Raw genomic sequence first — 26938 nt, 5'->3', positions numbered from 1 at the left:
GCCATTTATATGCTTCAAAACAAAATGGAAACCTTGAAGATACTCTACCCATTTGGCATGTTTCTGGCTAAGCTTTGGCTGCTGCATAATATATTGTAGTGCATGATTATCTGAGTAAAGGATAAATTCTTTTGACATTAGATAATGCCTCCATTTCTTTAATGACTGTACAACTGCGTAGAACTTCTTATCATAAGAATACTTCTTTTTGGAATCATTTAACTTTTCACTAAAGTAGGCTATAGGTCTATCTTCCTGGCTTAAAACACCTCCAATAGCTTCTCCGCTGGCATCACACTTCACTTGGAAAGGTTTACTAAAATCAGGTAGAACCAAAATAGGCTTTTCAGTGATTTTCTTCTTTAACAGCTGAAAATTCTTTTCTGCTTCAGCAGTCCATTTAAATGGTTGTTTATCTTTCTTTATGGTCTCAATAATAGGTGCACTAATCTTACTAAAATTCTTAATGAATTTTCTATAAAAGCTAGCAAGACCATGAAAACTTCTTACCTCAAAAACACTCTTGGGTGAAGGCCACTCCATGATTGCCTTGATCTTCTCCGGATCCATCTTCAGCCCTTCAGCGGAAATTACAAAACCCAAGTACACTAGCTCTTCTTTCATGAATGAACACTTCTTCAAATTCAACAATAATTTCTCCTGTTGTAACCTTTGTAAGACATAATTCAGATGTCTCATGTGCTCCTCCTTAGACCTGTTGTAAACTAATATATCATCCAGATATACTATTACACATTTAACAATGAAATCTTTAAAAACTTCATTCATGAGTCTCGTAAACGTACATGTGCATTTGACAACCCAAAAAGAATTACTCTCCACTCATACAATCCCTCATTTGTCTTAAAATCGTTTTTCCACTCATCCCCTTCTCTTATCCTTATTTGATGATACCCACTTTTAAGATCTAGTTTTGAAAAATACTTTGCTCCACTCAAGCAATCCATTAAATATTCAATTCTAGGTAAAGGAAATTTGTACCTGATTTTGATTTTATTGATGGCTCTTGAATCTGTACACATTCTCTAGCCTCCATATTTCTTTGGACTCAACACTGTTGGCACTGCACAAGGACTCAAGCTTTCTCTGATCAGCTCTTTATCAAGCAATTCTTGCACCTGCTTCCTAACCTCTTCATTTTCTGTAGGAGTCATTCTGTAAGTTGCTTTATTAGGTAGACTTGCTCCAAGGATCAAATCTATATGATGGCTAATTCTTCTAATGGGTGGCAACTCATTTGGCAAATCATCAACAATAATATCACAATATTTCTCCAACATTTCTTGAATTTCAATGGGTAAATCAGAATTTTTAGTAAAAGTCACTATTACCTTGGGCTTGCAAATTACAACAAAATTTACCTCATTCTCTTCAATCTGCTTCAAGTATTCCTTTCCTCCTAGTAACAGAGTTTTTGGATCAGTGTTCTTTCCTGGTACATCTTCTTCTTGCAGAGGAAGCAACGTACTATTGACACCATCCTTTCCAAACTTGTAGGTGTTTCTTTTCCCATCATGCATGACTCCTCTGTCATATTGCCAAGGTCTTCCAAGCAATATGTGACACACATCCATTGACATCACATCACATACAATTTTATCTTTATACTTGCCCACCTGAAATTCCATTTCACACTGTTCATTCACTAACAACTGATGTCTCTTTTGTAACCATGATACCTTGTAAGGTGTTGGATGTTTCATTGTCTTTAGTTTCAATTTCTCCACCACTTCTGTAGAGACCAAATTATCAATGCTGCCACTATCAATGATCATCTGACAACATTTCCCTTGCACTTTGCACATTGTTCTGAATAAAGTCTTTGTTTGTGATGGTTCAACTATCTCCTTTGTTGGCTTGAGCAAAACTTTATTAACTACCAAAGATTCTCCTCTCTCTGGTATATTTTCTTCTTCTGTCACTGTTGTTGTTGCTTCCCCCTCAGCTTGAGCAACAATAACATTCCTCTTATTTGTTTCTGCTTTCTCTGGGCACTCAAAGGCTCTGTGTCCCAGTTTGTTACATCTGTAACATCTTACTTCTCTTCCTCTTCCTCTGCATCCTCTTCCGCTAGAAAAACCCCCTCTGCCTCTTGCATCACCTCCTATGGGTGCATGCTGGGTTGAACTGCTGCTAGATCCATCTTTAGGTGTTGTAGATCTTCCTCTACCACCTTGACTTCCCCTTCCTCTGAAAGTACCTCTCCCTCTGGCAAATTGCTTCCTCACGAGTTTTTCTTCAGCTTTCAGTGCTATCTGATAAGCTTCCTCTACTGTTTTAGGAGACAATATACTTATCTCATCTTGAATGTCCATCCTAAGTCCATTCATATATCTAGCCACCTTCTCATCTGTATCATGGGCTTCTCCAGCTCTTATGCTTACCTTGTAGAACTCCTCTGTGTATTCTTTCACTGTCAAAGACCTCTGTCTAAGATTCTACATCTATCTGAACAAGGTTTGCTGATAATTACTTAGTAGAAACTTACCTCTTAGCTTTGCTACCATCCTACTCCAATTCTTGATAGGTTGCTTGCCAAGTCTCTTTCTTTCTGCCTGCACACCATCCCACCAAAGCGTTGCATGGCCTTTTAACTTGGTGACAACAAACTTTACTTTCTTTTCATCTTCTGTTTCTTCATAGTCGAAGAATTTCTCCATGTCATTAATCCAATCTATCAATTCTTCTGAATTCAGTCCTCCTTCATATATTGAAACCTCGGTCTTTGGCCTAGCTGTGGATCTCAACACTGACTAGAAGAATCTCATCTCAGGGGTAACTGCTACAGCTTCTTCCTCTACAGCTTCAACCTCAGGTTCACTAACATCTCCATCATCTATATTTCTGCATGTTGTTAATGCATCCAATCTAGATTGCATATGTTGCACAGCTTCCATTACTTCAGCGTTTGCAACAGGTTGTCCTCTTCCACCATGTCCTCGTCCTCTTCCAACTCTGAAAGCCATAGTAACTTTCCTTCTCCTGCTTCTAAGATTCAATTCAATGTCAGTTGGTTGCTCTGATACCACTAATGGTGGGCTGGGTGTAGGTGATATGGACAAACGACCGAAGCCTGATATTATTTCTTGAATTTCTGGCTGAATTCCTCTTTCTATATCAGTCATCTAATATTAGACCGACTGTCTCATGAGGTTTTCCTCTTATCAACCCAACCCCTGTTATCAGGCAAACCATCTCACAGGCCTATTTCCTTCTGTCGGGATATAATTCCATAGGAATTATAAAGACAGTCTATCATTGCTTTAAAACAATTGATAATGCGTTTAAAACGCAATGAACACAGTCACGGCTTTTTCGTTCCAAAGGAATAGAGCAACAATTGATAATGCGTTTAAAACACAATGAACACAATCGCGGCTTTTTCGTTCCAAAGGAATAGAGCAACACTATCGGATACACAGGCGGAGGCTTTTGTTCCAAAGGAACGAAAATACACTATCGGATACATAGGCAGAGGCTTTCGTTCCAAAGGAACGTAATACACTATCGGCACTTTAATACCACTAAATGCATTTATCGTAATTAACATTGTTGGCGGTAACCATCGGCCCTTCCAACACTCCTTTCCCTGATGTGATAACATGTAGTGTTATCGAAGGTCGCAATCAACGACTTTAATGTTCCCAATGCTAGGCTCCTCCCGCTCCGATCTAGCGATGCGATAACAATCGCCTCTCAGCAAGCGTTGTCGGCGACTTCAATACACCAATGCTGGGTTCCTCCGCTCTGGGCTTGCAATGCGATAAAGATTGCGGACCCGACAACCTTTCCACTCCTCTCTATAGTGGTTCGGATCTAAACAATCCGAGTTTCGGACTTCGGCGATTCCAACGGCCTTTTCTAGTCCACTTGTGACTATGCGATGCGATCTTGGTTCGGACCCGATACGAGAATGAACCAGAGCTTGTAAAATTTTAAGTCCAAAATTCTGTTGTGACTAAGTATTTTCACGAATTCTCTGTGTAAAACAAAGTTTCCGCTTTGAAGCTCAACAATGCATGTAAGAGGAAATAGATGTGCCGATATAAGGGAAAACATGTTAACAAGCTTAAAACCAATGTTAAGAGGAAAAACTGATCTGAATCACCATTAACAACATTCAGAAGGCAAGAATCGCAACCAGATACAAATACAAATTACAGTTAACAGAAAACCATAACATCAGATGCACAGAGAGGGTTTTCTCCAGATGATAATGCTTTCAGGCTCGACTTACTCAGAGCGTCCCGTTATTTCATTTTATAAATAATAGATAAGCCCTCTCGGTGCTTATCCATACAAAAGCATGCCTTTTACATAGAGTGATTTAAAGCAATCATGCATAAAACTTATTATCGCTTATCCATAAGCAAATATTACAGAATGCTTTTATTCTTAATTCTATCCCTATCTTAAACTAGAAAAGCATGGAAACTACTAGCTAAAGGACCCCACTCCTTTGCATGTAGATTTTTTGGGATTTTTGGAATAAGTTTGAAGATTTTCCTATGCTCCTGCATCAATTATGGTACAGACAGACAGAGGGAGTGAAGCTTCAAGGCTTCACTGATGCAAATTAGGGAGGGAGTACATATGACAAGAAGAGCACATCAAGTGGGATCTTCAGTACTGGGTCAACCATTGCTTCTTGGTACAACATGAAACAGAGATCGATTGCACTCAGTTTGACAAAGGCAGAGTACATGGATGCAAGTCAAACATCATGTGAGGCCATCTAGATAAGGAAGATTTTGGTTGGTTTGTTTGGTCAACAAATGTATCCAACTGTGATTTACTGTGATAATCAAAGTTGTATCATACTCTTTGAAAATCCAGTTTTTCATGATCAGTCCAAGCATATTGATATGCGATATCATCATCTTCGAGATTGTGTATTGAGGCAGATTATGTTGTTGGAGTACATTCCCAAAAAGGAGCAGGATGCTGACATTTTGACAAAAGTATTATCAAGATGTAAATTCGAGTTTCACAGAGACAGGATCGAGGTAGCTAATAATCCCTTTCTTGTTGAGAGGGAGTGTTGAGAAATGACAACAAGGATTTCCAATTTAATTTGTCCTTGAATTAAATTGTGAATTAAAATTGAATTATATTCTCATAACAACTTGTAAATATTTATTTAAGTTTAATTCTCTTAAATATCTCAGGAATTTCGAGTTGGAAGACTTTTTATAGTCATGTATGTGTGATCCCTAAATTTTAGAGTTCCAAATTGAGTTTATTTGAATTGTAATTAGATAACTTAGTTTGACTAAGCTATAGTCAGTTAAACTAGTTCTATCTGTTGGAGGAACTAGTAGAGGTCTAGTAGTGAGTTGGTGCAATGGTGCATCATCAGTGTTACTATAGCTCACTGGAGATTCACTCGAGAAACTCATGCATGTCAGTTCTGAGAAAGACTCAGTTGAGTCTAAAGTGCAGGGACAATGTACCATAAGTTGTATGATTTTCCGAGTTGCACAAATCATGCATGTAATCAGATATGGACCTAAGTTTGGATTGCATAGTTTTGAAAGAAATATTTGTGAGATATTATAAATGTAATACAAAAAATCCCTACTAAGTTATAAAATGCGCCTATAAATACAACAATGTAACCTAATATTTTATATTAAAACCATAATTTCAATCCTTTATTCATTCAAAAATTAACAAATCACAAAAAGTAAACATTTAATTTACTTAATGACATCAATGTAATTTTGAATCGACAAAATACAAACAGCAAAGATAATAATAAAAACTTACACTTAAATTAATACAAATTTAAATCAAATTTAATTGCCCTTGAATCTTAAATTTTACCGGCCATAATAAATGCCTTTCTATAAACATATATTTTCTTCGTAATGGTTTTGGTTTCAGTAAAAGGCCTTTTTATTGAATGGTGAACTATTACAGCTTATTTTACACACCGTCATGACCTCGTGACCGATTTTAAAGTGGACAGAGCAAATTTCAAATATGAACCTGAGTTGTCAGCATAATAATGCAGACACTTCAAAAAGTATAGCAAAATCCAACCAAACAATGATAACTCTTCCACATTATTGTAAATTTTGAAGTCAATAACTTTTTCAAAAAAATATCAAAAGCTCCCAACATTGTTTTGGGATATTAAAGCTCCCACTTCATTCACTTTAAAGTTGCATTTATAAAAATGTCAAGAAAAAATAAGTCATCTCCAAAAGAAATAAAGAGTGACATAAGCTCTTAAGGATTCCTTCAATATCTCCTGTGGAGGCACTAAGTAATACAAATCGGCTTTGCAGGAAAAAACTAAGATTAGCATGCCATGGTTGAGCAAATATTAACTGTCACCCAATTGTATACAGCTGCAACAAAAATTAGTGTTAGCCACCACCCATGAATGCAAATTTGTTGACTGCGAGGAATATTATTGCCTGGCCCGCCTACGTCGCCTAGCATGACCGAATGGTTCTTCCAATTATTGTTGGTTACCTTCCGTGCCATCTACTGTAGCGCTTCATCCTCGTCCACTTTGAAAAAAGTATATGATAAAATCATATTATTTATGCCATCCATTTTTGGGTCTGTTTCAAACTCAGGATCAACATAAAAGAAAACCTGCAAATAAATTAAACCCGGAAAGATTAGCTTTATTATTTCAAAAAGTAAAATGTAGATCAAAGGATGGTGTTTACTTGCAGGAATATTTCAAAAAGTAGAATGCAGATCAAAGGATGGTGTTTACTTACAGGCATGTCAATCTTCTCGCCAGGAAGTAAGCGTTGCTCCTCAAAACAAAAGCACTGGATTTTATTGAAATAAATTGCAGCCTGATACAGCACCGATATGCTGTAAATCAGAAAACAGCAACAAACACTTGTTTCCTATTTGTTTGAAAACTATGAAAACAGGTTCCTCTATACAAAGTACTTGGCGAACTTTATTACATTGGGATAATTGATCTAAAATGATGCGGCATGGAAATAATTTACATGAAATAAACAAATAAACATAGCAAGAATGCGAGACGCTCAAGCCGCACAAAGATACAAAGTGCACACCTTTTGCAGCTAGCATTTGCCTACACATTAACTTTTACCAAGGATGCTTTTTTGTCAACTAAACACCAATCAAGTTCCTTTCTAGACCTATTCTGCATACTGCAAGGATAGATTGAATGAAAACGTTATGCTACAAGGAGTTGCAACCCAACATAACAGTAACCTCTTCTTTCTTCTTTTTCAGAAAAATCAGTAGACCTGCCACCTGTCACCTAGGAAACCTGGGATCGAATCAGTGGGACTGGACTATTCTCCTGAGCTTAGTGCAACTGCCCACAAGCCTTGCTAAAACCTGGACAGCACACCTATATTGGTTGGAAAATGCCTTCAGGTGTGAAACGTCCATCGTTAGGCCTAACCTGATTGGCTAACATAACAGTAACATTACTTGAAGCTTTGCAACTACTTCAAAGACACTTCAAGATCCTAAGGTCAATGAGGATGTATGAATAAATGTTTATAATGTTCATGTCACGTGAAGGATCTTTATTGATAATGCCACTTTATATAGCTTTAACAAAATTAGGATAAGACCATTAATTTAATGTAATGTATCACATTAATCAAGTGGACATAACTTACATAACCCTGCATGTTATGGCTTTAAATCACAATATAGCTGTTATGAACAAAATTCATAAACACAGCAGAAAACTCAAAAAATCTGAAATATATAAATATTCATGATGGGACAAATTTATTTATATAAGAAATGTACAGAAAATATGAGATGCAGAAAAAGATCTGAAATATATAAATATCCATGATAGAACAAATTTATTTATATAAGAAATGTACAGAAAATATGAGATATGAGATGATTACAATTGAAGGTCCCGTTTATATACCTAGGTAGGTTCACGAATGGTCATGTCCTTAGAAACATAACTCTTCAATATTAATTACTAATTGTTCATTATTTATGATTGTTATTATTTATATTATTTTGATATATATTTTATTCATAACATTGTCTTCCACTTCAGAAAGCTTTCTCCTTCTTTTTGAATAAGTTGTTCTAACTTATTTTTTAGCAACTTCTTGTCACTTTTAAGTTTCTTTATTTGTGTAAGAAGGTTTTGATTATGATTCTTTCAATGTGAAAGTTGTTCTTTGTTTTCTGAATTGTTGACTTTATCCTTAGTATGTTTCTTTTCTTCTTTCAAACTCTGATTTGTTCTAATAATCTTTGATTAAGGTCTTTTAAGCACAATTTTTTTCCCTTATTTGATAGATTCTCGTTGAATTTCTTCTCGACACATTATTTTTCTTCTAATTTTTTATTTATTTCCTTTGACCTCTTGACTTTCGTAAATAATTTATGGTTGTGGTTCCTTAGATGCAAAATTTCTTTGTCCTTTTCTATTAATTTTTCGTAAAACACATCTTCAATATCCTTATGTCTTTTTTGTGATGCCTCGAATTTTTGTTCCAATTCTGCAAAAATTTTCCTCTAGTCCTTTCATTTGTATCTGCTCATTATCTTCACATTCTTCCATATTAAATAATTTTCCACATGTTAGACAACATAATTCACAATTTTTATAAATCCACAGATATTCAATGTATGTTTTACAAAACGGACATTTAGTCCAAAATGTAAAATTATGTATGAAATCCATAGTTCATTAATTTTTGAATTAAACTCCATTTTGTTTTTTTTGGAGATGAACTTAGAGTTTTGAAGTAATTCTTTTAATTTTTATAATAATACTTCCCCCTTTTTTTCCTTTTAATTTTATAATTTTCCACTTTATTCAAAGTTATTTTAAATTTCCCAAAAAAAAATCAATGTTTATTAAATTCAAACTCTAATACCAATGTTTTGAACAAAGTTTACAAATGCAGCAGAAAACTCAGAAGACATGAAATATATAAATATCCATGATAGGACAAATTTATTTATATAAAAAAGGTACAAATGATATGAAATATAAGACTTATTATAATTGAGAATCTGGTTTATATACCTAGATAGGTACCCATTGTTCTTAGAGACATGACTCTTCATTGTTATTAGTTAACTATTCATTATTTATGATTGATATTATTTATATTTATTTATATTATTTTTATATATATTTTATTCATAACAATAACATCTTTGCACCATCATCTCTCTCTTTTATCCTTTGTATTATCTGCTATAGTACTTTGTGTGAAACTATGATTTATGACATGGTTTCAGAGTTCTAGAAAAATAATCCCGAGAGTCCTAGTGAAGCAGAATCCAAGGCACATTGCAATAATCTCCAGACGTCTGTGAAGGAAAATCCAAAGTATTGTGGCACTGTGGTGTACAAATCTGAGCAAGGCCATGAGATAGGCCATCGTTGGGCAGCATGTTACTTTACATAGCTTTAATAAAGTTAGGACGAAGTCATAATGTAATGTTATGTATTAGCTTAAGTAATTAAATAAGAAGCTATCAACAGGACATAACTTTTTTTCCTCTGAAAAAAACATAATTTTATTATCAAAAGAAATAAAATTGCATTATGTAGATACATGACCTACATGTATTTTGGAAATAGAGGATCACTTAGACCTGTCACAGAAAGTGGCTCAAAGCCCTCATGACTAAGCAAAAAATAGAGAAAAATCTCATTGAAGAGCCAACGCCCTGTAGTTGTAGAAATCATCCACTTTGCCTTTCTTCGCTTTATTGTTTTTTACTTCCTTCCATACCTCTGGGACAGTTTGTATAACTGTTAGTGTCGTCTCTGTCGTGTTTGCCGCAGGGGGAAGATCCTTTTCAGATTCAAAGCTCTTTGTTTCATGACTTCTTTCGGTTCCTGACATTCACTGATTCTTTGTTGTTGTTTCTTTGATCACTGCTAGATTTGGTATGACTTCCATCTCTATATTCTGATTGGGATCTATGGTTTGTGGGGGAGCTTATCCTGTATTTTCAGGCATTTCCTCATTATCTTTGTTGGGGTAGCCCTTTAGATCTACCTCTTCATTATCTGAAAAAGGGGGCTCAAAAGGTTGTCAGATCTTTGTCTTAGTCTACAGTTCTTTCTCTTGTTTGCTGGTTTTCGAACTAGATGGTAGGAATCTTGCAAATGTCATGTTTGGTTACAAACATGGCATCTGAAGGCCGTGTTTTCGTAATCAAGACCCTGTGTCCACTGGAAATTGTGAAAAATTCAAGTTTGAAATCCTATCGCAACAACTGGAAATTATTTTTCTAATTGTTAATTAAATTAACAATTTATCTACTACGACAAATACCAAATAATTCACACTACAACCTTCACAAATAAACTGTAGAAGAAATAGCGTTGAAAACTGAGAAAATACTAGCACACAGATAAAAAATTAACACATTTATTTTCAGACAAAGGTTCCCGAAAAAACCCAACCTGGGAAAACCGGTGCAGCAACGGAGGGTTTTTATTATTATGTAGCAGTAAGAAATTCTGAGTACAATCTGGATGCCGAAAATTGGAAATCCTACAGAGAAACTACTGGCAAAAATATTGTGAGGAATTTTCCTCACCTCCGCAAGCAATCCTGGCTCAATCAAGCCAATCGAACTGGCTCCCCAACTACCTCTGCGTGGGCCATGCGTCAACTCTGCACAGGCCTGACATATGTTTGCTTGGAACTGCCTCTGATCCACTTCTCACTGACTATCGTTGGTCTGGAGTCCTCTGGCTTGGCTCTCTGGAAATTCTTTCGGCCACTAGCACCTGAAACGACCCTTTCTCTAGGTGAATCGAAATGCCTTCTAGAGGCTTCTACGCAACCCTTGCGTCAGCCTCACTGTGGCTCTTTCTGCCTCTCTGCAATGTACTTCAACAGATCTAGAAAATACTTTCTTTGGCCTCATTGTCTCTGCCCCTCACTATCTCTGCTTCTTTCTTTGGCTTTCCGACAACTGTTGCTGCTCTCTGGAAATCGAACTCCACAAGTGTTTTAAGTGTGTTCTCCATCTACCCATCGACTTCTTCTTATAATCTTTTGTTGGACTTCCAACAGCCAAGATTAAAACTTAATCAAGGGCCCAAATTAATTCTTTGTCGATTTGTGTGAGTTTCTAGATGATTTACACCTTATCTCAATTAATTTTGATTAATTAACCAGTTTTCCTAAGTTTAGACTTAGGAAACATTAAAAAATAGGCTAATAATCTAATTGAGACATTTCTAGGTGGAATTTCCAGAAACAATTTCTGGGTTATGGAGAACTCTTGTATTTTAACTTCTCCAAAAAGTTTCGAGGCTAGAACATCTCCGATGCTACAAAAACTAACACTCCCTTTTAGCGAGGAAGGTGTTCTCTACAACTCTAGTGTTGCACATCTTGCCACAACACCCTATCTCTGTAACACCCTTTGTCATGTTGCTGATGTCTAGCCACTGTGACTCCCTGCCACTGCCCAACAACCACTACGCAACTCTGATGTTGTATATGTCCTGTTGCTGACACTACCATACTACTATCAACTCTGCATTTGCACTACAACTCCCTCTCATCTATAGTGCATTGTCCACTGAAGAATCTGCACTACTAGCTATTGCACTGTCCAACTCTACATCTGCACTATAACTGTGTCATTGTTATTGTTGTTTTGTAACTATTTGATGTATTGCACATTGAAATAAGAAATATCAAAGTTCATAAGTAAAAAGACTACCAAGCAGTTATCAAGTTAAGAGAATTAACATATACATTGCCCTATTGAATTCTCAACATGGTATCAGAGCTTTGGTTCTCTAAGGGTATCATGAAGATATCTTCTACAATGAAGAAAGGCATCAAAAGGATTGCAAGCCATCTCAAGAAAGGCATCAAAGAGGGTATGGAGTCTCATACAATGTTGCGCGAAGCAGGGACAAAACGGGGACATTTTTTGGAAGCGAGGATGCGGAAGCGTCATTTTCCAAAAATCTAGGAAGCGAAGCGTCTCGGAAGCGTCTACTATATATATATATATATATATATATATATATATATATATATATATATATATATTGAATTTATATTCAAAACAAACATCCCAAATACCAGATTAGTTGTAGAAGACATGAAAACATGCATATTTTTACATAAATCAAGATAGATATGGCATCCATGATTCCATTGTACATCAATGATTAATTATTCGAGCATCAACCATCTATATTTTAGCAATTACAAACATAGATCAAAATTTTAAGAATATTATAAAACATAAAACATGGAGCATATTATGATTTCTCTAGCAAGTGAGCAACTGTCGACATTTGTCATGTCCAAAATTCAAATAATAATGTTTACAAAATAGGTTACTTGGTCACCGCCAAGACAAAAAGGTTCAAATTCACAACAAGCCTACAAGTCTAATGATAAATTTATGACAAAAGTAGTAAATTGTGAATCTATCTACTAATCTCTCCTCCTTCCACCATGAAGAGAACGTGGCGGTGGGCCTCCACATGGTGGCAATGAAGAAGATGGTGTCTGTGGAAGTTGTGGCATTGAAACTGATGAAGACGAACCCCCTGTTGTTGGTGTTGAACCATGGAACCTAGGAACCAAGGTACTAGATGGGGGTGGCATCTCAACTCGATCATCATCATCCTGGAATCACTCAAAAAAATCATACAAAAAAAAACCACTAGTTAACAAAAAAAATTAAAAATAGGAATTAGAGAAATGCTTTATAAGCAAAATTCATACCACAATGGACATACCTAGATAAGAGCATCCTCTAATTGCTCTAATCGTAACACTCCATCCTCCAAATTGGGCTCCTTTGGATTCCTGTCCCAAACCTTAAGGTCTTTATTAGTCTTTGCATCATCACAATAATGGGGCAACAACCGCAAGTTGTAATGAACATAAACCAAGCTCTCTACCTGGTCTAAACTCAACCTGTTCCTTTTAACACTGTGGATGAAAGAATAAGAGCTCCAACACCTCTTTGCAGAAGAAGTGTTTACAACCTATGATAGCACCCGCGATGCCAAAGTCTGTAGAAGTGGAGTAGCACCTCCATACATGTTCCACCACTCAAGAGAAGAAAAAGTCTCTCAATCTCTAATTGCATGCATGCTCCCAAATGGACCAGTGCTAAGCATATAGTTGCTCAACTGTGTCCGTACCATGACAGCCTCCTCCTCATCAGGGACTAATTTACTCAATGCAATCATATATTTTTTGTGAACCTGTTGATCTTGGTGTGGTTTTCTCTTGCTCCCCCCCAGGTGCTGGTGTTGAAAGCCATGATGGATGATAGTGTTTAGGTGTCAAAACATATGCTAATGCATGCAATGGAACATTTAGCATTTCCCATCAGTTTTCCACCTCTGCACGAATATAATTGTACAAGGTGATATCTCTAGGGTCAACAATGTCTTTAATCTGCCCCAACATGCTATCCATTTGCTCATACACCTCCCCAATTATTGGTTGATCTGAATCTCCAAACTTGATCATGTAATAAATTGGTTTGGTGAATTGCAAAACATATTTAACCTGTGACCAAAAGTACATGTCAAGAATAGTGTCCTTGGCTACATTAGCACCATCTCTATCAGTGTTAATTTCCTCCCATGATTCAGCGCACACCATATTAGTTAAAGCTTGTCTCACCTTCACTAGCCGCCTAAAGGTGAGGTAATAACTGACAAATCTTGTTTTTGCAAGTTTAAGCAACTGCAACTTGGAGTAAGTGCCATAGAAGTAGTTTACCCTTGTATGCCCTGTGATGAATTTAATGAGTTGCTTCCCTCTCCTGTAAAGCTCATTAATCCACCCACATTCTTTATGCTTCACAATATCATGCATCAAAAGGTTCAATGTGTGAACTAAGCACCCAGACCAAAAGATGTGTGGATGAGTATGCTTAATAACTTTTCATGTTGCCTTACAATTCGCTGCATTATCTGTGATCACTTGAACCACATTATTCAAACTAACATCTCTGATTGATTACAATAGGAGATCTGCAATGTTTTGGGAAGATGCACTGATGGAGGAGTCATGACATGTAATAAATACTGCACCACTAGTAGAAACACCAAGAACATTTATCAAATGTTGGTTTCTAATATTTGTCCACCCATCCGATACAATGGATACCCCACAATCTTCCCACTTATTTGTAAAACGTGTCAAAGCTCTTTGAACCTTTGCTCTTTCTCTTTCTAATAACATTGTTCTAGCTTTCTCATAGTTGGGGGACTAGTATCCTTTTGGGGCTTCATTGATGGCCTTTACCATTTCATGCAAATAGGGAGAGCGAAGCACATTGAATGGTACACCGCAAGCACAAAGAAATCAAACTATCTTTCCATCCACATCATCCCTCCCAACAACATTCAGGAAATCCCCTATTGTTCTTTTACCTCCAGAGCTTGAAGAAGTACCATGAGAAGATGAGCTACCAAATCTAGAGGTTGCACTTGATTCAGAATGAGTTTTTTGTTTCTTGCTTTTTTGTTGTGCAACCTCCTCTATTTGGATGTATTTTCTTCTTTGTTCAGCTGAAATGTTTGGGCAAATTTGTATCCCCACAACACCCTTTTTATCATCATTGTCCATCACCCCACAAAGATGCCTCCTCACACGGTTATATGAGCCACTAAATGGTTTTCCTCCATGACAACCATGAGGGCACTAAAATTTGTAGCTTCCACCACCCTTTCCCCCTTCAATTTTGTTCACATAGTTCCACAAGGGTGTTAATGCAGCTTTCCCCTCTAGTGTTTCAGTGTTCCCTTCAGGTTCAACTTCATCCCCTTCCTGTTCAAACCCTTCCTCCTCATCATACATTGGGTCACTCATATTGGGACCACTATCCTCTTGTTTTGCTTCCCTTCTATTCCTATTCCCTTGCCATCATTAAAACCAAAAGTGGAATGATACATAGAAGCCAAAAGAACACCATCTTGGAATATGGATATAGGTGGTGGACAACCAGCAATTAAATGAGCAAGTAGAAAGAATGGGAAAGAATAGGGGAGGGAGGAGAAAAATACAAAAAACAATGTAATAAGAATGAGAGAGTTTGGGGTTTTCACTTACCTCTTTCCCTCTTGTAGATAGAAGTCCTCCAAGCTCCTTCTCCTTCACTCCTCCAAGCTCTCCTTTCCTTCTCCTTTCTTCTCTTCTCCAAGCTCTCAAAAAATAAAAGTGAACAAATGAGAGATGAAAGGGTCTTTAATCCCTTCACTCCTCACCCTAACCTAAGGTGGACCCACCCCCAACAAAGAAAAACAAAAAAAAAAAAAATCGCCACTTTGTGGCCTGCGCGGCGGAAATGGCCACTTGTCCGGCGATCCGTATGGATCCCACTAGAAACGTCGTGGATCGTACGACCGATCCACTGTACAAAACACATTTCGGAAAAACTGAAACGCAGATCGGGCCATACGGTTCCGAAATGGCAGGAACCGTATTTTTCAGCCCGATCCGCCATACAAAACATGTTTCGGAAAAACCGAAACGCAGATCGGGCCATACGGTTCCGAAATGGCAGGAACCGTATTTTTCAGCCCGATCTGCCGTACAAAATGTGTTTTGGAAAAACCAAAACGCAAATCGAGCCATATGGTTCCGAAATGATCATTCATAGAAAGGGATGGACTCCTCTGCTTTCTCTGGGACATTCCAAGATGAAGACATCTGGGTGATTGATATCAGTGCATCAAGGCCCATGACTGGTCATCCTACCAATTGAAGACCTTATCAAAAGGAAAATCCACATATTTTGTGGAACTTGGAGACAACAAGAGCTATCCTGTGAAAAGGCATTAGATCATCATCCATAAAGCTAGAAGAAGGAAGCAACATCCACCTCAACAACATTTTGTTTGTTCCAGTTTGTAGGTTTCTCTCAAGCTTTGGAGAGAGCCCCCAACAACTCTCAAAGATAAGTATCTCATGTCTTTTTAGTTTTGGGATTCATGTACTCATTTCGTTTTGATTATATATTAAATACTAATCACCTTTTTCCCTTTGTTGTCTTGATTAGGAAAAACATCTGCAAGAAGGAGGATCTCTCAAAACAAGGAAAACCATATGCAAGAAGGAGGATCTCTCAAAACAAGGTTAGTCAAGAAACAAAGGTATGCTTTTAATACATTGATTGAAAGGATTATTCATTTCATAATCTATTACTAACTTTGTCATGACTAGCTATATTGAATCTTAGTGATTCTTGTTTGAGTGATTCATCTCTTGATAAATCTACCCACCACACTCATATTCTTGATTGACTATGTAGAACCCTAGACAAGTTTTGGAAAACCCTAGCCAAAGGGTATGCTAATGTGAATGTCTGAAATCCTACGTTGATTAGGAATATTGTGAAATGCTAGTTGAAGTCTTCATTGATGATGTCATGTTTGGGATTTTGGTATGATCACGAAATCCTAACTTGTTAGGATGGAATGATAAGGTCTAAAATCCCAGAACCTTTGAAATTTTGGTAACATAGGGTTTGTTATGTTTTACATTGAAACCCTAGCTCATTAGGGTTTGGTGGAATATGTAAGCAAGACTCTCATATTGTCTTAGAAATCTTTCACATCCTGAAGATGAACCACCGTTGCTGGTTTGAAACATCGATCAAAAAGAAACCTAATGCGATGTATCCGGAAGATAATCTACATAATGAGTGTGTTTCTCTGATCAAACCCTAGTGTAATCAAGATGATTGTGTGTCTAACTCTTGTTAATATTTGCGAAGCTGGATTCGACTAACACATGATATGATATATATTTGCATAATGATAAAATCTAGGCATATATATGGATATGTTCTTTTGGTTAAGTCCTAGGTTGGACTAGGTAAAATGTATTAATGTTATTAGACATATGATATGATGATGTATGGTTATGATTTCCTAGATATGTGTTGACCTAGTCATTAATGGTCATGGATTTTAGGATTTAATGGAAGTCCTTGTCTGAGATTCTAGGATGTTGATGGAAATCTAGGGTGTTATAGCTAAACCCTAGTGAAATTGAAATTGTCTAATGTAACAATCTGAGATCTATGTTGAGATTATGAATTTCTAGGGTTTTGGAGTTAAACCTTAGTCAAAGTAAAATCTCTGAAATATGATAATTTGTGATATGTGAAAGATTGTTGAAATTCAGAATCTTTGGTTGAGATTTATAATTGATTGGAATCTAGGGTTTGCAACTAACCCTAGTGATGATTGGTCATGTTAGTGATTGTTTGATGGTTGATTGAAAATCTAGGTGCTGGAACTAACCCTAGTGGAAGCTGGTTAGGTTAATGACTAAGTTGTGATTGATTATGTTGGATCTGTATGAATCCCTATTGAGAAGTCTAACATATGTATTTTGAAAGATTGTTAGATACTTTGTAGATCTATATTTGTGTGAATTGTTTCTAGGGTTTGCTATATGTTGTAGTAAGGTATGTCATACCTTTGGAAGACACATTGAAACCCTAGATGGAATGAGAAAGTGTTTTGAAGTAGTCTAGGGTGTGTAACAAAAGTCCCTAGCAAGATGTTGAAGAGTATATGTCTCTTGTTCAAAAGTTTGGGTATCTGATTTGTATAAAGTTGAAATGCTTTCGTGATTCTGATATGGCTAACATTATGCTTCGATAGATTTGGTTGCACTTGCTATCTAAACTATGCGGGTACACAATCTTCAACTTGGTGAAGATGCTCGATGTAACAAGCATGATGAGGTTGATGATAACTCCGATGAAATGATTGGAAGCCACGAAAAGATTCTCCTATGTCGAAAAAGAAGAAGTTGATCTCCCAGAGGAAGCATGAATAGAAGAGATCTCCCTAAGATTAAGAGGGAGTCTGGATAAAGAGGTGCTTCCTAGTTGAGAGGGAGTGACATATATGGTTCTCTACTTCATGTGTCATGCGCTAGACCAAGACTAACAACTATAAGTCTAAGTGAAAGCCATGAGCAAGAAAATGAAACTGAAGAATGCATTTTGTAGTGTTGTTGAAAGAAGGAAAACAGGATCCAATTACAGAATATGTTGCAGCATGTGATGTTAGCCGGGAAGCAGTTTGGTTAAGAAAGTTGTTGTCTGACTTATTTGAAGGACCGATGAACCCTACAGTGATACGTTGTGATAACACAAGTTGTATTCGTTTGTTTGAGGACCCAGTGTTTCATGGGAAGACAAAGCATATCAACAACAAGTATCACTATATATGAGAGCTAGTGCAAAATGGTGTGGTGCAGCTACAATATATCTCCACTGATGAGCAAGTAGCTGACATATTGACAAAATCACTTCCAAACAAGAAGCTTGTATACTTAAGGGACAAGCTGGGTTTGGTGGATTTGTCCTCTCGGATTGAGAGGGAGGGATAGACACAAGCATTCTTGTCTTCACTTGGGAAGAAAGAATGGAGGGTTGGGTAACCATCTGGCATTCGATACTCTTTGAGAATGTGGTAGGGAATTCAAGACAAGAGTAGTCGTGGACCAATATTCTTTGAGGATTAGCTACCCAAGATAAGAATAGTCCAACGAGAGGTCATACTCTGGGAACACCTAGGTGGGGTATGTACCTTAGAGAGACAATGATGATGGTGTCTACACATCATTGGTCTCGCCAGCATTGTGCTTTGATCTTGTGGAGAGATAGAGTTGTTAGTCAAGGCCTTGCTATATGACAATGCTGGTCATTATGATGCTAGACAAATGGGTTACCAATCCGACTCTTCTTATGAGATCTCTTCATATTGAGAATGACCATGTACCTCCTATGAATACCTCCCTAGTTAAGAGGGAGTGTTGAAGAATGTGTCGCTAGGTTCGAACTTCACTAGTATGAAATGTATTCTTATATATATAAAATGACAAAGAAATTATCATTATTATTGGAGCACGGGTTTCATGCTCAAGTTCTTTTATTTTATAGGTCAAGCACCCATTGAGTGCTTCTAGAGTTTTTCCTAATTATAAGAGTCATTGTCATATATGGAAGACCCTATGGGCACATTGAAATTGTAAAAGAAAATTTATTTTGTCTTGAAAATGTCAAAATATCTCCAAGATCAAGTTGGCCTACATGAGCTGTCACTTGTACTTCTCCTGAAGTTGATGCTACTTTATACCGTCAACTTGTAGGAAAACTTTTTTATCTAACCCATACTCGTCCTGACCTTTCCTTTGTCGTTGGCCTGGTTGCTCGATTTATGCAAAACCCACATGAAAGTCATTGGAAAGCAGCTAAAAGAATACTTCGTTATGTTCGAGGAACAGTTCAGTTTGGGATTCATTACAGTGCCGAAGCAGCTCCTCTATTGGTTGGTTTCACTGATTCCGATTGGGCTGGTGACCCTGATGATCGGAAGTCTACTGCAGGTTATGTGTTCACTCTTGGTTTAGGACCTATTACATGGGCTTGCAAGAAACAAGGTGCCATTTCTCTTTCTTCAGCAGAAGCAGAGTATCGTGGTGTCGTAGAAGCTAGTAAGGAAGCCTTGTGGCTTCGTCAGATCCTGTCAGAGTTTGGCTTTCAGCAGCGGCATCCGACTACACTTTGGTGTGATAATCAAAGTGCCATTCAGCTATGCAAAGATCCAGTCCAACATCAGCGCAGCAAACACATTGAACTGCACATGCACTTCATCAGAAAGCTCATTCACGACCATGTTCTTGAAGTGCAATATTGTTCAACATAGGCTCTTACATCTTTACAAAGGCTCTCACAGAGGCGAAGTTCACTAAACTTCGATTTATGGTTGGAGTTCAGGAAGTTGTCACTAAGGGGGGATAGGCTCTAGTGCCTCCTTCCTTCTCCTATTGTGTCATATTTGTAAATCCTGCAATCCTATCCCAAGTTGTTCTTAAGGGGGGATGTTAGGATATTCCGACACATAGGAAATAGTTAAGTACAACTTGGTCTAGTATAGAGTTAGGTATAGAGTTAGGTAAAGTGTGTTTCTTTACTATGTACATTTTGTAACTTACAATCCGACGGTCACGATATGTAGTGATCCGACAGTTCATTCTCTCCTCGGTATTACTGACACTTGATCCGTGGCTTAACACCCGATTGGTCCATGATCTCTATTTAAAGAGCATGGAGGGTCATTTGTAGGTTAATCCGTCTATGAGAGAAGCATATGTAAATTTTCATTCTTTTATTAATAAATTGCCTGAAGTGGCCGCGTTGGCTCAGGCCGTGGACTGTTTTCCTCTTTGAGGGTTTTAACCACGTTAAAATACTGGTGTATTGATCTGTGATTTGTTTGTGAGCAGTGCCCTTTGGTGTTCTATCTGAGAAACTTACCCTGTAAATTCCTACACCCAACAATATAAGCTAACCTGTCGTTTTGAATAGATGTGTCTCCTTATAATGTGAGCTGAAATGAGTTTCTTATTCTTTCTTGAAGCCAACATGAAGAGGAGAATTGTGCTTATCTTTAGAGGGCTAGTTTATAGACTAGAATACATTTGACATATCCTCAAGTTAGGGTTCTTCATACATGAAAATGACTCTTTGACAATCTTAAGGTTCTCAATGGGAGCCATCTAAAATAAATCTCTTGCTTCATGAAACCCGTGAAGCAAGGCATTACAATAATAATTTTATTTACTTCTTTTCATCATTTACAAAGATCATAATTACATGTCATTATGAAGATCCAACCTAGTTACACTTTTCAACAACTACATATTGTAGTGACTAAACTCACCACATCTAAAGCACTTGATCTTTGACAGGTCCTTCTTCTTCTTTTCCCCCTGTCCCTGATTGGGACCCTTGGATGCTAGAGCCACATTTTATTCTTCCTTCTCACTCTTCATGGTCTTGTTGTTGTTTCTGCTGATGATACTCTTCAATAGCGCACGCCTCAACTCCTCCTTATGTAGATTGGCCCACATCCTGTCCCATCTTGGCAATGTGGCTTTGCCCAAGATATTTTGGACAAGCATCTCCCAATCCTCCAAGACACTATTTAGTGCCAGTCGTACAAGCTCCGTGAGTTGGGGCGCCTCCCCAACGACTGCAAGCTAATCTCAGACCTCCTGAATCCTAATGAGGAAGGGACTATGCCTTCACCCTTCTGCATCCTAACGTTTCTCAGCTTCTCCTGGAGAAACATCTTCCACTACTCGGAAAAACTCTAATATAGCGTGGAGAGTGCATCCCACATTTCCTTGGTCGTCCCTTGGCCAACTACATGTGAGCCTATATGATCTCAGACTCCATCCAAGGTCACCTACTTTGCCTTTGCCATTTCTCTTTTGTACTCGTTCAGTTGATCCGCATCCTGGGGTACTACTACAACATTGTCCACATAGGTTTTTAGGCCATATTCATCTAGAAGGAAGGACATCATAGCCTTTCAGATGACATAGTTGGAGGTTCCCTCCAACCTATCTTGATCTCTAAGCCTAGTTGTGGCCATCTCAACAAACTTGTCGAAAACTCCCTCTTTACCTCTGCTTGGTTGCTGCTCTGCTATTCACACTCCTTTTTGGAATGCGCAGTCTTGCTAGCTGCTACTACCACTTGCAACTGGGAAAATCGAACTTCTAAAAACTCGAAGTCCCCCGAGAGAATTTTTCCCTCCGTGTGTGCTTCCCTCTTCCACCTGACATTGATTCTACTGCTACAAAAACCTCTGCGTCCAACCAAAGAATCTACTCAGCGAAAATTTGAGTTGCAACTGCTCCCTTTGCCTATTGGAATCACTATTCTGGGCAAATCGAATTTTCTGCTACCCTACAACTGAAAATCGAACCTTTGCCCAACAATTCAAATTGCATAGATAGGTACTGCACAACACCATAAAATTTTGACTTGCTGCGCCCTCTAAACAACGAAATTTTCCTTCTTCCGACTTCTGAGCTTCCCAGTTGATCAATCATGCTGCTCTAATACCATGTGAAAATTTCAAGTCTGAAATCCTATTACAACTGTAGGAATTTACAAGATAAGTTTCTTAGATAGAAAACCAAAGGACACCGCTCACAAACATATCTGAAATCAATACACCAATATTCTTGACTTGGTTAAAACCCTCAAAGAGGGAAACAGTCCACAGCCTGAGCCAACGTGGCCACTTCAGGCAATTTATTAATAAAGGAAAGAAAATTTACATAAGCTTCTCCCATGAACGGTCACCCTACAAATGACCCTCCATGCTCTTTAAATAAATATAATGGACCAATCGGGTGTTAACCCACGATCAAGTGTCAGTAATACCGAGGAAAGAATGAACAGTCGGATCACTTCATGTCTAGAACATATCGTGACCGTCAGATTATAAGTTACAAATGTACATAGTAAAGAAACACACTTTAACTAACTCTACACTAAACCAAGTTACACTTAACTATTTCCTATGTGTCGGAATATCCTAACATCCCCCCTTAAGAACAACTTGGGATAGGATTGAAGGATGTACAAATATGAAACAATAGGAGAAGGAAGGAGGCATTAGAGCCTATCCCCCCTTAGTGACAACTTCCTGAACTCCAACCATAAATCGAAGTTTAGTAAACTTTGCCTTTGTGAGAGCCTTTGTAAAGATGTTTACAACTTGATCATCGGTTGAACAATATTGCACTTCAAGAACATGGTCATGAATGAGCTTTCTAATGAATTGCATGTGTAGTTCAATGTGTTTGTTGCGCTGATGTTGGACTGGATCTTTGCATAGTTGAATGGCACTTTGATTATCACATCAAAGTGTAGTCGGATGCTGCTGCTGAAAGCCGAACTCTGACAGGATCTGACAAAGCCACAAGGCTTCCTTACTAGCTTCTACGGCGCTACGATACTCTGCTTCTGCTAAAGAAAGAGAAATGGCACTTTGTTTCTTATAAGCCCATGTAATAGGTCCAGAACCAAGAGTGAACACATAACCTGCAGTAGACTTCCGATCATCAGGGTCACTAGCCCAATCAGAATCAGTGAAACCAACCAATAGAGGAGATGCTTCTGCACTGTAATGAATCCCAAATTGAACTGTACCTCGAACATAACGAAGTATTCTTTTAGTTGCTTTCCAATGACTTTCATGTGGGTTTTGCATAAACCGAGCAATAAGGCCAACAACAAAGGAAAGGTCAGGACGTTATGGGTCAGATACAAAAGTTTTCCTACAAGCTGACGGTATAAGGTAGCATCAACTTCAGGGGAAGTACAAGTGACTGAAAGTTTGGCTCCAGACTAAAATGGAGAAGGGGTTGGCTTACAGTCTTCCATGTGAAAGTGGCGTAGAAGATCACAGGCATACTTGAACTGGGAAAGGGAAATACCTTCCTTGGATTACAAGACTTGAAGACCAAGAAAATAATGCAAGTATCCTAAGTCTGTCATTTCAAACTGCTTTTTAAGGCTGGACTTCACATGGTTTATAAAGTTGGGATCACTACCACTAAGGATAAGATCATCAACATAAAGAACAAGAATGATAAGAAATTTACCCACTTTCTTGGTGTAGACAATATTGTCAAAATGACACCTAGAGAAGCCAGTATCTAAAAGAAAGCTATCCATTTTGGCATACCATGCCCTAGGGGGTTGCTTGAGACCATAAAGCGATTTCTTAAGCCAACATACAAGGCTAGAGTCTGTTTGTATAAAGCCAGGAAGTTGTTCCATATAGATTTCTCCATGCAAGTCCCCATGCAAAAAGGCAGATTTAACATCCATCTAATAGACTTCCCATTTGAAAGAGGCAGCAAGGGAAAGAACAAGGCGGATAGAGTTCATTTTGGCAATAGGGGAGAAGGTTTAAATATAGTCAATGCCTTCAACTTGTGAAAAACCCTTCGCAACAAGACAAGCTTTATGTTTATCAACCTTTCCATCTGGTCCATACTTGGTTTTGTAAAACCATTTGCATCTAACAAGTTTTCGTCCCTTTGGAAGAGGAACAAGATCCCATGTATCATTTGCCAATAATGAACGATATTATTCATTCATAGCTGCGTCCCAATCTGAATGGTCTGGAGATTCTTCAAAGGTGTCAAGATCATAATTCGCTGAAGCTTGAGCCAGTAAAGAAGAGGCTCTATCGAACTAAGAACATGTACATCGTTGATCTGTAGGATCACCTGCACGAGAACCTACTGCATCCCGAGTAGCATGAACCCATTTTGGAAGCTGAGGAGCTGAAGGAGGATCCTGAGAAGGTGGAGGAGGATTGTCATCATCTGAAGAAGAAATATTTTCAGAAGTAGAAAGGATAGAGAGAGGTGGCACATCCACCGAACTAGGCTCGTAGGCCGATATATTTTCAGAAAACTTTACATCTCTTCTAATGATAACATTTTTGGACTTAAGTGGAATAAGTCTATATCTTTTAACATCATCAGAATATCCAACAAAAATACATTTTTCACTCTTAGTTTCTAAGGCTTTATGTTTCTCATCGGGAATATGGGCCCATGCTTCACTTCCAAAAACACGAAAGTGACTTACATCTGGTTTAATTGAGCTCCATGCTTTTTTTGGAATGATATTCTTTAAAACCTTAATAGGAGTGTGATTTACTATGTAATTTGCACAGTTAATTGCTTCTACCCAAAAATTAAGACTAAGTCCTTTGGATTGAAGCATACAATTAGCCATTTCTTTTAAGGTGCGATTATTCCTTTCAGCTACACCATTTTGTTGTGGAGTATATGGAACAGTATGTTTCATTTGAATTCAATGCTCAGTGCAAAAGTTGATGAATTTGTTGTTAACATATTCTCCGCCATTATCAGATCTTAGCTTAAGAATTTGATGTCCAGATTGTTTCTCAACAAAGGCCTTAAAGACCAAGAACATGTTAAATACTTCACTCTTGAATTTTAAGAAGCATACCCAAGTGCGTCTGGAGAAATCATCAATGACAGTTAAGAAATACTTGTAGCCAGAGAATGAAACAACTGGAAGTGGACCACATAAATCACTATGCACAAGTTGTAAAGGCGTTGAGGCGTGCCAAGAGGCACGTTTTTCAAAACTATCACAATGATGTTTTCTGAGTATACATCCGAACAAACACCATCTCTGCAAGATACCATAGGAAGACCTGTCACCATATTTTCTTTACATAGATTTTGAAGGGAGCGATAGCTTAAGTGACCAAATCGCTCATGCCAAAGTTTGCTCACTTCATCATTATGAGCAACAAATACCGAGGAAAGAGTTGATGACCCAAAGTTGTTAAACTTATACAACTTTGTAGAATCATCAGCAATGCCAGTAGCTAAAATCTGTCTAGGATCTCTTAGGTCCTTAATTACAACATCATGAGGTGAAAATTCAACGATTTTACCGTCCCCTGAATGAGTTATCTGATATACAGATAGAAGGTTCAGGATAAGGTTGGAACACATAATACATCATTAAATTGACCATTGTCTAGATGAATACTTTCAATCCCTACAATACTAAGAGATCTATCATTACCAACATATATATTTTTGGTGTTACAATCATTTAAAGAAGAAAACATGGCTTTGTTTTTGGCCATGTGATAAGAAGCTCCAGAATCAATGAGCCACTCATGAGAATGAGAAGAAAAAGATACATTTAGTGCATAACCAGACCGAGATGCCTGGCAACCACATGCAAAAAGTGCTAGTCCTGAAGATGAAGTTGAAGTTGAAGAATGCTCCAACTCGATGTTATGCTTCTTCATTGTTGCTTCAAAGGCTTCCATCTTCTTAAAGCATTTGGATTCTAAGTGGCCATCTCGATTACAAAAGTTGCAATGTCTATCAGTCTTCTTCCCTTTCTTTTTATTTGCCTTATCATTTTGTTGAATTGATTTTTCATTTTGAGACTGAAATTGCTTAGGACCCTCGTTTGGTTTAGGACTATTCCTTTTAGGATACTGCTTCTTAGGATTCTTTGGATTTGGTTGTTGCTAGATGGCTAAGGCTTTCTTAGAAGAGTTTCCAAGATTAAGAAGACCAAGACGTACAAGTTTTTCTTGTTCTCTTATTAAAGAATCACAAAATGCATCAAAATAAGGGGACTTCTAGTCTTATCCTTGAGAAATGAAGGCTTCTCTAGTAGAATGGAAGGTGGAAAAAAACATAGAGTAGGCTAGTCCCAACTTAGTAACAATGGAATAAATAAGGCTACCATCTTCTTTCTTAACCTTAACACCTTCCAAGAAAAATCTAAGAGTCTTGAACTTGGACAAAAAATCTTCAATGGAAGAAAAATTATTGGGGTCCAACGTAAGCAACTCATTTTCGAGTTGATGGGCTCTTATTTTATTTTTAATTCCAAAAACTTTAGTGAGTTGTTTCATTGCTTCATTAGGGGTATCAAGTTCTGCGATATGGAATCTAAGGTCTGGAGAAATAGACATCCCTATTAACCCATGTACTTGATCTTGCCTATTTTCCCATTTGGTTTCTTTATCTTCATCTTTAGGTTTAGTTTCTTGGCCCGAGGCTATTCTGTAAAGACCTTTACTTCTAAGTAAATCTACAATGTAGGACCACCATTGGAAGTAGTTGGTGTTGTCAAGAATAACTTGGCATGGACTTTCCATTTTAACAGAAACTAAAGCTGTAGATGTTGAAACTAAGTGTTCCAATAGAAAGATCTCGAAAAATTAGGCCGATTAAAAAAAACGGCTCTAAAAACGGTTTCCGGATGAAGAAGTTATGGCTTTTTGAAGAAAAGTTGTTGAAGATGCCAACGAAGTGCGTGAATGTGTGAAAGTGAATGATAATGTTATATTTAAAAAAAATCCCCCATTTCCAAACTTAATCTAATTAGATCACTTTAAAAAAGATTTTATATGACCCACTTTTATAAATAAGTGAAAGTCACTTTTACAATGGTATTTTATGAGCTACTCACTAAATTGTAACTTAAATAAAAGATAAAGAGACTTTAGAATTATAAGTGACTCACTTTTTATAATGGGTGAGAACAC

General features: G+C 37.5%; 1 protein-coding gene across 4 annotated transcripts in view; it reads right to left on the bottom strand.

Moving 5' to 3' along the window:
- Window positions 1–6060: 6060 nt before the first annotated feature.
- The window catches only part of LOC149267588 (cytochrome c oxidase assembly protein CtaG / Cox11 family), a 166223-nt gene continuing 145345 nt past the window's right edge, over window positions 6061–26938 (bottom strand). For 3 of the 4 annotated variants that reach the window (XM_089433592.1, XM_089433606.1, XM_089433609.1), the window contains 2 exons: window positions 6762–6842; window positions 6448–6630 (listed from right to left, as the gene is read on the bottom strand). In XM_089433592.1, the coding sequence (XP_089289718.1) occupies window positions 6517–6630; window positions 6762–6842 (195 nt within the window). In that variant the 3' untranslated portion in view covers window positions 6448–6516. Of the gene's footprint in view, window positions 6378–6447; window positions 6631–6761; window positions 6843–26938 lie in introns of those variants that run through there. The other variant, XM_089433601.1, reaches the window with a different exon arrangement.

The sequence above is a fragment of the Pinus tabuliformis genome, chromosome 6, assembly GCF_031772625.1.
Source record: "Pinus tabuliformis cultivar Carrire ecotype Pingquan chromosome 6, CPIR1, whole genome shotgun sequence".
In the NCBI taxonomy this organism is placed as follows: domain Eukaryota; kingdom Viridiplantae; phylum Streptophyta; class Pinopsida; order Pinales; family Pinaceae; genus Pinus; species Pinus tabuliformis.
Note: the sequence above shows the minus strand (reverse complement) of the source record. Positions and strands in the feature narration are given on the sequence as shown.